We start from the raw sequence: 12539 nt of genomic DNA on the forward strand, positions 1-12539 counted from the left end.
TAGAGATTTCTGCTAGCCGCTAACTCTAGGGGCTGCATATGTTACATGCGTGCAGCGGTATTTGCGTGCCTATTGTTAGTCTATTCCGATCCTATTACACTATTTCGACAATCCTATAGCGCTTGTATCTACGAGACTAGAGTGCTAGTCCTCTTCTTTTAGAGAGGGCCTTTAAATAGGCATACCTTATCGATAGGAGCAATGTAACGGCTATTCTGCCGATGTTATAATTGTCGGATTTGCAGCTAATAGGCAAGTTGCTACGAGGGATCCGGTATCTGTAGGCCGATCGTTAGCTAGTTAGCTTCTTTCTACCTAATGCTACGCATCGCCTTAATTAGATAATATAGTATTAGAGAAAAGGAATAACTAGACCTATTGCTTTTATTAAGCAACTTAGAGCTTAGTCTCTTCTTCTCTCTTTGCTATAACCGCGGACCATTTCTTAAACACAGTTACGCAAGTTAGATATCGTTAATTATTGCGGACGATAGTCGCTCGGCGCTATAGCGACCTTATAGATCTCGCACTATGTTATACTTACGGAAACACCTAAGTCCGTAAACATTCTCGGTCGTAGCTAAAGTAGGAATTAATATAAGACTTTTAAAGTTTTGTAATAATAATATCCCGTACTCGCGGCGATAGAATGCTTTCTAGAGTTACTCGCTAAGTCGCGAGTTATAAACCTTTTACTTCTACGCCTATTAGTCTTAGTCGTCTACTATATTTGTTCGTACTAACCGAGGACTAGCAGATTTAGCTCGGATCTTCTAAGCATTCTTAGCAATCCTAGTATTTCCTATCTACAAATTACGAGTAAAGGATTAGGAAGAACTTAGCGTAACGCTAGAGCCTACTTAGCCTAGGCCTCCGAGGGATGCTTCGGCATTATTCTGCAAGTATTAGAAGGAGATATTAAGTGCAAGCCAGGACGCATATAGTATTGCTAAGACGGCATCGGAGTCAACTCGGCGCAGGTATGTGCCGAGTCCGCAGAAAAGAACTAAGCATATGCCAGCGAAAAGTATCGTTCGCCGGATGATCGTTATAGCGGATACTGTTCCACTGGCCAAACAGGCGTTCGTCCTGAGGCTTCTTACCACACACACTATGTGGTTCTTTTTTGTGGTTGCCAACTTTTCTCGGACAGTGCAGCAGCAGGATACCGTATTGCAAGACAGAGGCATCTGCTATTGTCGGGTCCGTGGTCGTTGCATACCAACCGTGCACTTGCCCGGCACTCTGCGGATCGTGCGCTCATCACGAGGTTGGTTGTCCTGTCATGTGTCTGCGAGTCTGCGAAAGATCGACGATGGGGAGCCTGGGCCCTTGTATTCTTCAAGGATTGAGAGCTTTCCAAAGGGGGCAAGTGAAATCTTCTCGGAACCCAGACTCAGGTACAAGATATGTATAAGGTACAGCCGTGAAAGCGGGTGCAACACTAGGGACTGCGATACCACTCAGTGGTAAACGGCTCAGGCTTAGAGCTTTGATCGTCTGTTCGCATGGTCCATACCAAACACCGATAACAGCTTTGTTCCTAAGCATTGTTCCGCGTTCGATATTCGCAAATGTGTCCTTCTCTGCCTCGGCATTTACTTCATCGCTCACCTCACGAGACCTGTCCGAGGACTAATAATAAGTGCCGAGCAGCGATGGTTTGACGTCCAGCTAAGGTTCTTCCCGCACTTTGTTCTATATCTGGAGCGCGCAATTTCCTTTATGCAGCCCTTTCCCTGCATTTGAGTCGATCCGGTAAGACCGGATTGCCACACGTCCTGGCAAAGTAGTCTGCTTTCCATTTTAGTTCTAGCGAACTCTGCTTTCCTTAGCAAGCTCTCCAAGGCAAGGGCTCACGGTTTCCTAATCGGGCTGCCCACGTGTGGAAAATAGGCATTCTCGGCGTGCAGGCCGGACTCTCGAGCGACGGATAAGGCGGTGACTGGCCCCGCCGTGACTCTCCAATGCTTCCGCCCACTCCATTATTGTCATATCATTGCTCAGCCGGTCTCTGTGCCAGTCGCAGACCATATCCAGTCTCGCAATCCTTCAATCGCGACCAAGTCTCACTCGGCTCCGCTGCCCAGCATCGGACTCGGCTCGTCCGGACAAGCTGACGAAGTCCGGAGCAATCCATTCAACATCCGGCCCCAAAGAATCCCCGCCACGGAGCACGTGGGGATCGAATGCAGCAGCAGTCTCCATGCCTGCACCACTTTCGACACTGATTGAGCCTCTCCCTCAGCAGCGCATTCCGGCCTCCAAGGCATCCAATCTCGGTATCGATTCGAGCCTGAGCCGGGACAAGAGCGAAAGCGCGCATCGCCGAACTCGCAGCCATCACCGGAGAACGCACGCTGTGCAGCTGTCCTGGTCCGACGTCGAGCATCTCGAATTGCGACCAAGGAAGAGAGCTCATCGACAGTTTCTTGGCCAGGCCGCCCTGCCGCCTTTCCAGTTCCCGAACCTCTACACAGATTCACGCGACAGCTCGCCATCTGGCAGTGCTCATTCCAGATCATATAGCGATTGCTCCACGGCCAGCTTCGACAGCATCTCCAGCGTTGACAGTGTGGAAACCACCATCACTGCACCGGACTGTGAACCTATCCAAGAATATCGCATCAAGAACGAGGGTGACGACAAGCCTGCTTCCTTCCTCGCAGAGTCTCCGAGCGACTTTTATCCGACGCATCTGAGGAAGATCTCTGTCGAACAGGTCGACTTGATCGAAGACCTTGCCTACCAGATCGAGCTTTTCAAGATAGACGAAAGCTCGGACACCAGGCCTATCATCGTCGTCTCATAGCAGGTCAACTGCCGACTATCGACTCAGTACCGATGTTCTCTTGGTTCAGGCGGCGCCGTTCAGCCAACACGCAAGATAGACGGCCTGCATGTCCCTGTTTGAATGACCTACCGAACAACACCAGAGGTCATAGTAGGAACCTGAGCGCACACACTACGGCCAGTGACTTCAGTACGTGGTCTGCAAGCACTGCTGCGTCGGAAATCTCGCGGGGTACCGTAGAAACAACCATAAGCGCCGGATACGTGTGTCAGTCGCGACGAGCGGCATCTCGGCGTAGCAAGTACAGCAAATCCAGCTCCAGGGCTTCATCACCAGAAGCTCAAGACAGACCTGAACTGCTTTTGAGATCGCATAGCAATCCTAGTGTCAGGGCATTTCGAGTCGTCACTCGCACACCGTTGCGCCAGAAGAGAAGTAGTGTCTGGTTTGGTATTTTGCCTGGTTCATCCTCGCCTTCAGACTCCTAGTTCGACATCGTCGGCATTCAAGGGAGGAGACCCACTTTGTCCGATCCAAGGTTCGCGTGGACGCCGACAACCTGGATTCCTCACGGGCGGCTTCAGGTGGCCATCCGGCCGTCACGCTAAATCACGGCTGTCGGCTTCCAGCACTTTCACCTTCAATATTACATCTTCCACTCCCTCCACCTCCCATACCGACTTCGTCTCGTGGTGTCTCATCGCCGCACCGATACGGCACAGCCTGCTGTTCTTGGCATAAATCCGTTGAACCAAGGGCCAACCGCCACAATGTGCTGTCACTCCCGAGTCATCTATGCGACCTGCGGTCACAGCACGTTCTCGAAGTCGGCCATATTGCGGTGCAGCCAGGCTCAGCTGGAGATGGACGAGTGCAACACGCCAGACACGATTCCAACAGCTCGATCTCGTCCACGGACTCCAACTGCACCTCAGAGCCCGAAGCCACCATGCGAGATCTTTGCCCATCCATATCGGACATTGCGAGTGGAGTGTCTGTGTCCCTTCTGCGAACATCGGCGAGAATCGTTGCTGTGTGACATGGCGGAATTCCAGATGGCTCGATGGGATGACTGTATGTGGAAAGTCGACGATGGGATGAGGGACGAACTTGCCAGGGAAGCAAGAGAGTCTTCATTTCAACAAGAAATAAATGCTTTGCTAACGCAATTGAAGGAGGCGCACGAGAGGCTGGCCGTGCTGGAGGAGTCTTGTAAAGATAAGCCTAGGGCAGAGGGAGAAGGGGAATCAAGGGCAGTGGCGGCGGCGGATGGTCTTCTGAAGCCGCGGCCCTCACCTGCTACCTCCTCTCATAGGAAGTCGGATTCCATTGAGAGGAAGGACAGTTGCATGAGTTTAACGGAGTCGAAGGCGTTGGGATGGGAATAACGATTGATGAATTCACGACTTGAAGATGGATACCGATTCGGACGACTCTCGTTGTAATGTCTGCTGGCGTTCGAGGTTGGGATAACGGTATTGTAATAGCGGCCTTGAGCAAGCTTGTGCAGTAGAGCAGGTCTCGCGTACACACGTGTGATGGGAATCTTGTAGACTATTAGCTCGTCTCGTATCTCATACAATATCTCATGACTTTTCCCACATGTCTATACCTCGCGCGTCTAAGATGAAGATCGTTGTGCCGATGTTCATATGAATGCTGGTAAGTGAACAGTCGACAGCAAGGGAAGAAGATTTGGTGAAGTTGCGTCGCGCGAAAAACAGTGCACGGACCGAGAACGAACCTACGTCACCACATCCCGCAACTCTGCGTTTAACATCATCAACTCGCCACGAGTACATGAGACCACGCGTCCGATCGCTACAGATCCTGCGGCATCTGAAAATGTCTGCACCAGCTCCCAAAATCCGGCGCATTGGCGCCCTCGATCCCTCAGAAGCGAAATGGACGGAGCTCCGCAAAATCGAATGGACAGACCAAGACGGCAAGGATCGAGTCTGGGAGGCGGCCGCAAGAAAGACGAGAGGCAAAGGCGGCGTCGACGCAGTAGCAATTGCACCAATCCTTCGCCATCCGTCACGACCACCACAGACAATGGTTATTCTCCAGTACCGACCACCAGTCGAGGCATTCTGTGTCGAATTCCCTGCAGGCCTGATTGACGAGGGCGAGACGCCTGAACAGGCTGCTGTTCGCGAGCTGAAAGAGGAGACGGGTTATGAGGGCAAGGTCTGTGATCTCAGTCCTGTGCTTCCAAACCAGCCGGCTTTGACGAATGCTAATATCCAGGTAGGTGCTTGATTGTAGTCCGACGATTGTCTCCGATCCGGGATTGACCAATGCGAACATGCAGGTATGCGGAGACAAGACGCTATGAGCGTGTATGAGAGCTGAAGCTGACTGTACCAGATTGCTACCATCGAGGTCCAGCTGAAGGAGGGCGACAAGGAGCCGGAGCAGCATTTGGACGAGGGCGAGCACATCGAGCGCATCATTGTGCCTCTTGACGAGCTGTACGACAAGTTGCAAGGTATGTTGCGAATGCCATATATGGCTAAATTGAAGTTGCCAACCATTGCAGCGATGTCCAAGGATCAAGGCAAAATCGTGGATGCCAGGTGAGTTTTGCAGCTTCGTTTCTGGATAAGTTGCTTTCGCTGACTTATGCAAAGGCTCTTCCATTGGGCTGCAGGACTGCATTGGGCCCGTCGACTTGGTGTCAAGGGCTGACATTACCTATGCTAGAATGGGCAGCACTCGGTTACATCACCGATCAGTACGTCGCATTCTGGGCGGGTGGATTCCACTATGGTCGTATGTTCTTGCAGAAATAGAATTGCATTCTGGAAATGCCGCGATGCCGTATATGAAAGACATGGCCGCGTTACGAAGATCAGGACATTGCTCGAAGCCCTCTTTAGGCCAAACGAGCCTCCATTGAGTCCTCTGCCTTCCTGTTAAATCTTCGTAACAATACTTCAGAACCTTTCACACTTCTCGCTGACTACAGTAGGAGAATCAATGAACTATGAAGGTAACACCAAATTTTCAAGGAACGTTATAGATTGATGAGAAACGGATGGAAGCAGCAGATTCCGCGATGAAAGCGCTTGTTCATCTTTTGGCCAAAGAAATGGACTACGTTGTCGCAGCAATCTCCAGTCGACAGACTATATATGATTTCACATCGACTCTGGCAACGAAGTCATAAAATTACAGGATGCTCAGAGTCCAGAAATTCCACTGAACGCGGTCGCACGGAATATTGGGCAGGAATGGAGAGATGCTGCAAAGATGGGAGATGGTTGCCACAATAGTTTCAGATCTCCTTCAGACAGGAGCTGATGTTGACTCCGTGGATAGACAAGGTTGCACACCTCTGATGCTCGGCGAGACCATCGACCATGACAAAGTTTGCAGCCTTCTCCCACACCGAGGCGCCAAAGCATCTCGCTGTTAGACACAGACGGCACTCAGTTCTAGAGTCACAAGTTGAAATGGACTACATCGACCTCAACCCGGTCGAGGATTGGTTGGAATCAGGCGACGCCGCGTCTAAGATGTGCCATGAAACTCCTGATTGCCACTTTACAGGTGTTGTCCGACAATCCTTTCTCTGGGCTAGCTGCCACGGTCAGGCTTTCTTCAGTGCTGCAGGGAACGCTGGGCGCGAGGAGGCTTCTGTGGCGGCTTCGATGTAGATAGGCATTGATGCAGTATGAATGCTCAACAATGGTATTAGCATGCGCTGGAAAATCTTTAAAAGTAGCACGGTGATCGACGAGACTGACGATGCGAAACCACGAATATGGATGCTTCAGCGCAGCTCAGGTACGGCACTTTGCATTTCCTCTAGATTCCTGTTTTGTAAGACTCGTCAAGCATAGACCGGTCTGAAGAAGGAGGAACGTTGTGTGACAAGGGTGCAATCCCATGGCAACGGTAGCGTGCGGCTAGTGCCGGTGCCGGAGACCCCTGTTGACATGTGATGCTTGAGATGAACCAAATGTCCAACTCACCAAGAAAAGAAACCTGCATAACGTATATTACTGTCCGCCAACCAGGCCCCAAGAACTGCTGCACGAACTTGCGCCCTTTGAACGGCTTGACACGATCTATACAATCTAGCTTATCGGCCCTACACGACGTCATACCGGCTTGCACAAGAAGTGAAACACAGCTGCCAAACTGGTCAAGTGTTGCAACAGTGAAGCCGACTTCTCCTGATCGCAAGTCGCAAAGAAGCATCTGTGTATACTGCTGCCGCCACCAAGGGAGTGGATGGCGGCTGAGCGAGTGCTGACAATATGAGCTCGCTGTTGACCTCGAAACAAGCCGAAGAACTGTACGCGACAAGTGCCTGCTCGTGTTGTTGCATTCGCTGATGGAGCGCTGACAGCCACAAGGGCATCGTCGCCTATCTAATATCGACCGGCCATGCAGATGCCGCGCAGGGCGTACGCGATGCAGTACGTTTATCAGAAACCGAATTCGATGCCAGCACTGCGAAGCGATACGAGGGGCTCATCGAGAAGAAATGGACGGGCTTGGTGCGGCTGCAGAAAAAGATCATGGACCTGGAAACCAAATGCCAGCAGCTACAGCATGAGTTAGACAACGCGACACCATCCAGCCTTGCGGCGCGAAAGAACCACGATCCTCAGACGTGGCTCCCACGAGCGCCGGCGCGTCACACATTACAGAGCCACCGCAGCCCAATTACATGCGTCGCATTCCACCCACTATTCTCCAGCTTGGCGTCAGGCAGCGAAGATTGCACGATAAAGATATGGGATTATGAACTGGGCGAGCTGGAGCGGACGTTGAAGAGCCATACCAAAGCCGTCCTGGACGTCGACTTTGGTGGGCCCAGAGGTAATACTCTCCTCGCCAGCTGCAGTAGCGACCTGACCATAAAGTTGTGGGATCCCGCAGAAGAATATAAGAATATACGGACTCTGCCAGGTCACGACCACAGTGTGAGCTCGGTGCGGTTCATACCATCAGGAGCAGCAGGTGCACCACTCTCTGGCAACCTCCTGGCAAGTGCAAGCAGAGACAAGACAATACGAATATGGGATGTGACGACGGGGTACTGTTTAAGAACCCTGCGAGGACACGGTGACTGGGTGAGATCGCTTGCGCCGACCATCGACGGACGCTGGCTGCTCTCCACTTCCTCCGACCAGACGGCACGGATGTGGGATTTGTCGCAACCTGACTCGAATGCGCAAAAGCAGACTTTCATCGCGCATGAACACGTCGTCGAATGCTGCGCCTTTGCTCCTCCTGCAGCATATCAGCATTTAGCGACATTGGCTGGGTTGAAGAAAGCGCCACCAGCCAGCAGTAGTGCTGAGTTCCTCGCGACTGGCGGCAGAGACAAGCTTGTCAAGGTACATACAGCCAATGGTGTATGCATCAAGACACTTACCGGACACGACAACTGGATACGAAGCTTGGTGTTTCATCCTGGTGGAAAGTATTTGCTATCCTGCAGTGACGACAAAACCATAAGATGCTGGGACTTGGCGCAAGAAGGCAAATGTGTGCGTGTGGTAGAGGCTGCAGATCATTTCGTCTCCTGCCTACGCTGGGCCCCAAGCTTATTCAAGGAGGCTGCGGAAACGAATGGATCTGCGACAGCTTTGACGAACGGAAGCAAAGATGAGGCAAAGGAGCAAATACGGTGCCTCATTGCATGCGGGAGCGTTGACTTGAATGTGCGCGTCTTTAGCGCATGAGTAGGTGCTTTCTAAAGAGATGGATCATCGACAGGAGTTGCCTAGTCCCCTCGGAAAGAAATAATTGAAAAGACGAGTACGGCGCAAGAGTGGTCTGGCAGAGCGCAGAGGAATTCTCAAAACATCATGTTGATTACCCCATTCGCATGTTGCGAGAGCAAGAACATTTCTGTCTCACGTTCGATACGAGACCTTCACGCTGCACACTCAAGGGATGTGAGAGGGAGAGGGCTCGACTGCGCGCGGATTCCAACCAACCCAACGTCTATTCAAAGAGACCGTTGTTACGAACGGTTGTGCGTTTCTGGCCAGGCCAAGCGCTCTCTGCGCACGTGAGCTGCGAGTCACCGTATCGACCTACCAATCCTAGCTCACGCAAATCCAATGAGTCGGTCTTACCTTATCAAGTGGCCTATCTGTACCTTGCTTGAAGCTCAACGTCACTTTACACTTCCGCGACTGGCCATCGTATAGACCCAAGAACTAGAACTAACTCAGCCATCAACACTTCCGTTCCCCTAATGTTGAGAATAGGCTGTACCTGAGTCCTAATTGCAAGATCAGGCGAAGCGGGGCACTCGAGCGACTGCCAATCGCTACCCTACATTCCTGATTGCAGGAGGCGACAGGACGGTCATCGAGCAGATATTGCTAATGGCATAAAAGCAAACCCAATTCCATGTGCGACCTGACGACTGATCATGACTCTTCCGACAATACCCTCAGCCGCCGGAGTTGCGCTCCTTGCGCTTGCCATTTACAAGTACATCATCTATCCGGCCTTCCTATCACCTCTAGCCAAGATCCCCAATGCACACTGGAGCGCATCAATTTCACCTCTCTGGATCTTATATCATCGGCATCAGCAGCAAGACACATTTGTTGTCCATGCTTGTCACAGCCGTCTGGGACCAATTATGCGACTTGCTCCCAATGAACTTTCAGTCAACTGCGTCGATGGCGGAATCAGGACAATCTATGCTGGTGGCTTCGAAAAGGGCGATTGGTACAGCAATGTTTTCTCCAACTACGGTGTTGAGCCAATGTTCGCGATGGAAGCGCACGGTCCGCACAGCAAGCGCAAACGCATGCTGAGCAATGTCTATGCGAAGAGCTCGCTGCAGAATTCTGCCGCATTGACGAAGATTACCGATGTTGTGATCAAGGAAAGACTGATACCGAGACTTCAGAAAGCGGCCAAGTCTGGTGAGGCAGTGGAGCTGTACGATGTCTTCTCGGCCGTGACGATGGATTTTGTTACAGGCTACATTTTTGGCCTTCGAAACGGCAGCAACTTCGTACAAGACTATGCCGCTGGCGTCCGGCTCTTCCGCGAATTCAGTGCCAGGCAAAAGTACACGTTCTGGCCACAAGAGCTGCCAATGTCACATCATGGCTCAAAAGACTAGGTTTGAAATGGCTCGTCGTTCCAACATGGGTCGACTCGGCGAACTTTGACATAGAGAGCTGGGTCATGAGCATGTGCGAGCAAGCCGAGAAGACATGCAAACGAATCGAACAAGGCGAAGACGTGGCCCCAGAAGACACACCTACCGTCTACACTCAACTCCGAAACACCCTCCTCAAAGACGACCACAACCCACCCGCATCCGATCACCGCCTCACCCTCGCCTCCGAACTCCTCGACCACACCCTCGCCGGCTTCGACACAAGCGGCATAACCCTAACCTGGCTCGCCTGGCAACTCTCCAAACCCGTCCACAAAACCTGGCAACACCGTATCCGCCACGAAATCTCCACCACACCCCTCTCCTCGCCCTCCCACCACCCCCTCGACGCAAAAACCATCGACAACCTCCCCACCCTCCACGCAATCCTCATGGAATCCCTCCGTCTCCACCCCGCAATCCCCGGCAACCAACCCCGTCTCACACCCCCCAACACCACCCTCGCACACATCCGAAACCTCCCCGCCAACATCCGCGTCCAAGCACAAGCCTACACCCTCCACCGCGAACCTTCCATTTTCCCTTCCCCGGAAATCTGGGATCCCAATCGCTGGCTTCTTCTCCTTTCTCCCACCACAGAAAAAAATTTGCACCGCTGGTTCTGGGCCTTCGGATCCGGAGGCAGAATGTGTGTGGGGAAGAATCTGGCCATTCTGGATCTGAAAGCCGCGATGGTGGGGGTTTGGGGGAAATTTGAGACGGAGATTGTGGAGGATCGAGGCATGGTGGCGAATGGGGGGTATATGGGTGAGCCGTTGGGGGTGGGGGTTGATGGGGATGGAGAGAGGAGGAGGAGAAAGTTTTTGGTGGTGAGGGTTAGGGAGGTGGATGTGTGAAGAGGGGGGGGGATTATTAGTTGAGTTGGGGTGGGGTGGTTTTGGGGAGAGGAAGCGTTGTGAGGTGGACACATAGATAGAGCGGGACATGGATATGTGAGAAGCATAGGTAGTGTTCTATGTCTAATTCATTCATTTGCCTTTGTGGGTATCATCATCATCAAATATCTGGCTGCTTACTGTCCTATCCATCATCCAGCAGCAGCAGCATAACAATCCCTCTTCCTGTCGATTGATTGATTGATTCATGCAAAAGAAGTCCTCACCCCAACACCACCACCCCCAGCAACAAAACCGGCCAAACAACCACCCCCCACCCCTCTAATTTCCCCCTCCCCTCCTCCGTCGCGGTGAACCTCGAAATCCTACCTCCAAAGTTAGCCCCAGAATTCCCCGAAGAAGTTCCAGTCGCAGCACTCGTAGCAGTAGGGATCAAAGGAAGAAACGTACTCGTGGCCTCAAAATCCGGAATCCTGACCCCCGGTCCAGTTTTCGGAACACGTCCCTCCACCACTCCGGGCTCCAGCAACAACAAGCTCTGAACAGTCTCCAAAGCAGAAAGTTCCTGGCCGACTCCAAAGGCACCGTCGTCACCACCGACATACCATTTCTGGCCGCAGGTTTGCTTGTTGGGGCCGCCAGTGCAGGATTTTGTTGCGGCGAGGGAAGAGGCTTGCAGGCGTTTGCGGACGTGGTCGGTGATGGAGGGGTAGAGGACGGCGGATTTGGCCATCCAGCGGGAGAGGTAGGCTTTGAAGGAGAATTGGTCGTTGTTGCATGTGTTGAAGGGTTCGCAGGCGGGTTCGAACATGCTGGGAGGAGTTAGGAGGAGTGGGAGGGTGGGTTGGTGAGCTATGACTTACATGTCTGTTGCGTTTGGGAAGGGTGAGAAGAAGCTGTTCTCGATCGTGGTGAGGAGGCCTTCAGTCCTCGTGCGCCACACTTGGGTGTTGGTGTAGTTTGCCATCACGGAAGTGGCGTAAAGGAGCATTGCCGGGTTGTAGGTCCACTGAGTGTGGTCAATCTCGGTGCAATTAATCGTGTCGTCGGCGCCGTCAAAGACTTGATAGTTTGGTGAAATGAGGCCGATCCGTGACATCCATTCCCATGTCTGATCTGCCCATTGCACATACTTCTGGTCGCCGGTGTATCGCGCAAGGCGAGCAGAAATCTGCAAGAAGGCGCCATTGCTGATGCTGTTGCGATAGTTGTAGCCCTTATTGCTCTCAAAGATCTGCCATTTCAGGCCACCACCGCAGGCTTGCGTATTCCAACGCGACATTTGTCTCGACCACACTGCTTCTGCCAGGGCGAGCCAGCTTTTGACCCTCTGCCCACTTGGAAACGGAAGTCCATACTCTTCTGCGGATAGGACAGCAAGTGCCCAGAATGCTTGATCGTCGTTGCCGAGAGAGGTGTAGTATGCGGGCGGCTCGTAGTTCCAGTCTGGTCCGACTTGAGCAAGCAGAGCCTGGGTGAGCACAGCATTGTAGCTTGTGTCTCCTGTGTAGGCCCAGTAATCGACCATTGCTCCCCAGACCGCTCCAGCTTCCCACCAGTAAAGTGGGGCTGGCAGAGTGCCGACAGCAGTTGCCGGTGTGCCGCTTGCATTGTTGTGGTAGTTGGACTGCAGACCAAAGGCGAGAGTTCGTGCGGCGTTGCGAATCGAGTCTGCGTTGTTGACGTCGAGATTGACTGCTTGTGTGAAGGTCATGCTCGCTGCCAGAGCGGCAAA

The 12539-nt window shown here is 52.4% G+C and overlaps 5 protein-coding genes across 5 annotated transcripts; 3 read left to right on the forward strand and 2 right to left on the reverse strand.

Moving 5' to 3' along the window:
- Positions 1–966: 966 nt before the first annotated feature.
- MYCFIDRAFT_172865 (uncharacterized protein) lies at positions 967–4398 on the reverse strand (the record flags this gene model as incomplete). Its single annotated transcript, XM_007926241.1, has 21 exons — positions 967–1139; positions 1183–1355; positions 1391–1609; positions 1669–1739; positions 1777–1794; positions 1822–1841; positions 1884–2041; positions 2074–2202; positions 2229–2446; positions 2479–2510; positions 2542–2805; positions 2843–2896; positions 2934–2992; positions 3039–3175; positions 3204–3278; positions 3314–3372; positions 3408–3925; positions 3979–4071; positions 4098–4295; positions 4328–4348; positions 4388–4398. 21 exons carry the CDS (start codon positions 4396–4398, stop codon positions 967–969), a joined length of 2700 nt encoding a protein of 899 aa, XP_007924432.1.
- Positions 4399–4639: 241 nt separating this feature from the next.
- Positions 4640–5485, forward strand: MYCFIDRAFT_44345 (uncharacterized protein; the record flags this gene model as incomplete). Its single annotated transcript, XM_007926063.1, has 3 exons — positions 4640–5044; positions 5165–5319; positions 5428–5485. 3 exons carry the CDS (start codon positions 4640–4642, stop codon positions 5483–5485), a joined length of 618 nt encoding a protein of 205 aa, XP_007924254.1.
- A 1577-nt stretch (positions 5486–7062) lies between these two features.
- On the forward strand, positions 7063–8499 carry MYCFIDRAFT_84097 (uncharacterized protein; the record flags this gene model as incomplete). The annotated part of the gene is made up of 2 exons (XM_007926242.1): positions 7063–7100; positions 7155–8499. 2 exons carry the CDS (start codon positions 7063–7065, stop codon positions 8497–8499), a joined length of 1383 nt encoding a protein of 460 aa, XP_007924433.1.
- A 483-nt stretch (positions 8500–8982) lies between these two features.
- MYCFIDRAFT_202777 (uncharacterized protein) lies at positions 8983–10949 on the forward strand. The gene is made up of 2 exons (XM_007926243.1): positions 8983–9883; positions 9967–10949. Exons 1-2 carry the CDS (start codon positions 9201–9203, stop codon positions 10802–10804), a joined length of 1521 nt encoding a protein of 506 aa, XP_007924434.1. The 5' UTR covers positions 8983–9200; the 3' UTR covers positions 10805–10949.
- Positions 10950–11330: 381 nt separating this feature from the next.
- MYCFIDRAFT_118380 (glycoside hydrolase family 76 protein) lies at positions 11331–12539 on the reverse strand (the record flags this gene model as incomplete). Its single annotated transcript, XM_007926244.1, has 2 exons — positions 11331–11616; positions 11668–12539. Coding segments are annotated over 2 exons (1158 nt in total), but the record flags the coding sequence as incomplete, so codon positions are not given.

Source organism: Pseudocercospora fijiensis (assembly GCF_000340215.1).
Source record: "Pseudocercospora fijiensis CIRAD86 unplaced genomic scaffold MYCFIscaffold_3, whole genome shotgun sequence".
NCBI lineage: Eukaryota > Fungi > Ascomycota > Dothideomycetes > Mycosphaerellales > Mycosphaerellaceae > Pseudocercospora > Pseudocercospora fijiensis.

Excerpts from the sequence above, each read along its gene's own strand:
- MYCFIDRAFT_202777 (XM_007926243.1), top strand. The coding sequence starts at position 9,201 with ATGACTCTTCCGACAATACCCTCAGCCGCCGGAGTTGCGCTCCTTGCG. Across the intron at positions 9,884-9,966 it reads TGGCCACAAGAGCTGCCAAT|CTGGGTCATGAGCATGTGCG; the intron begins GTCACATCATGG and ends TGACATAGAGAG.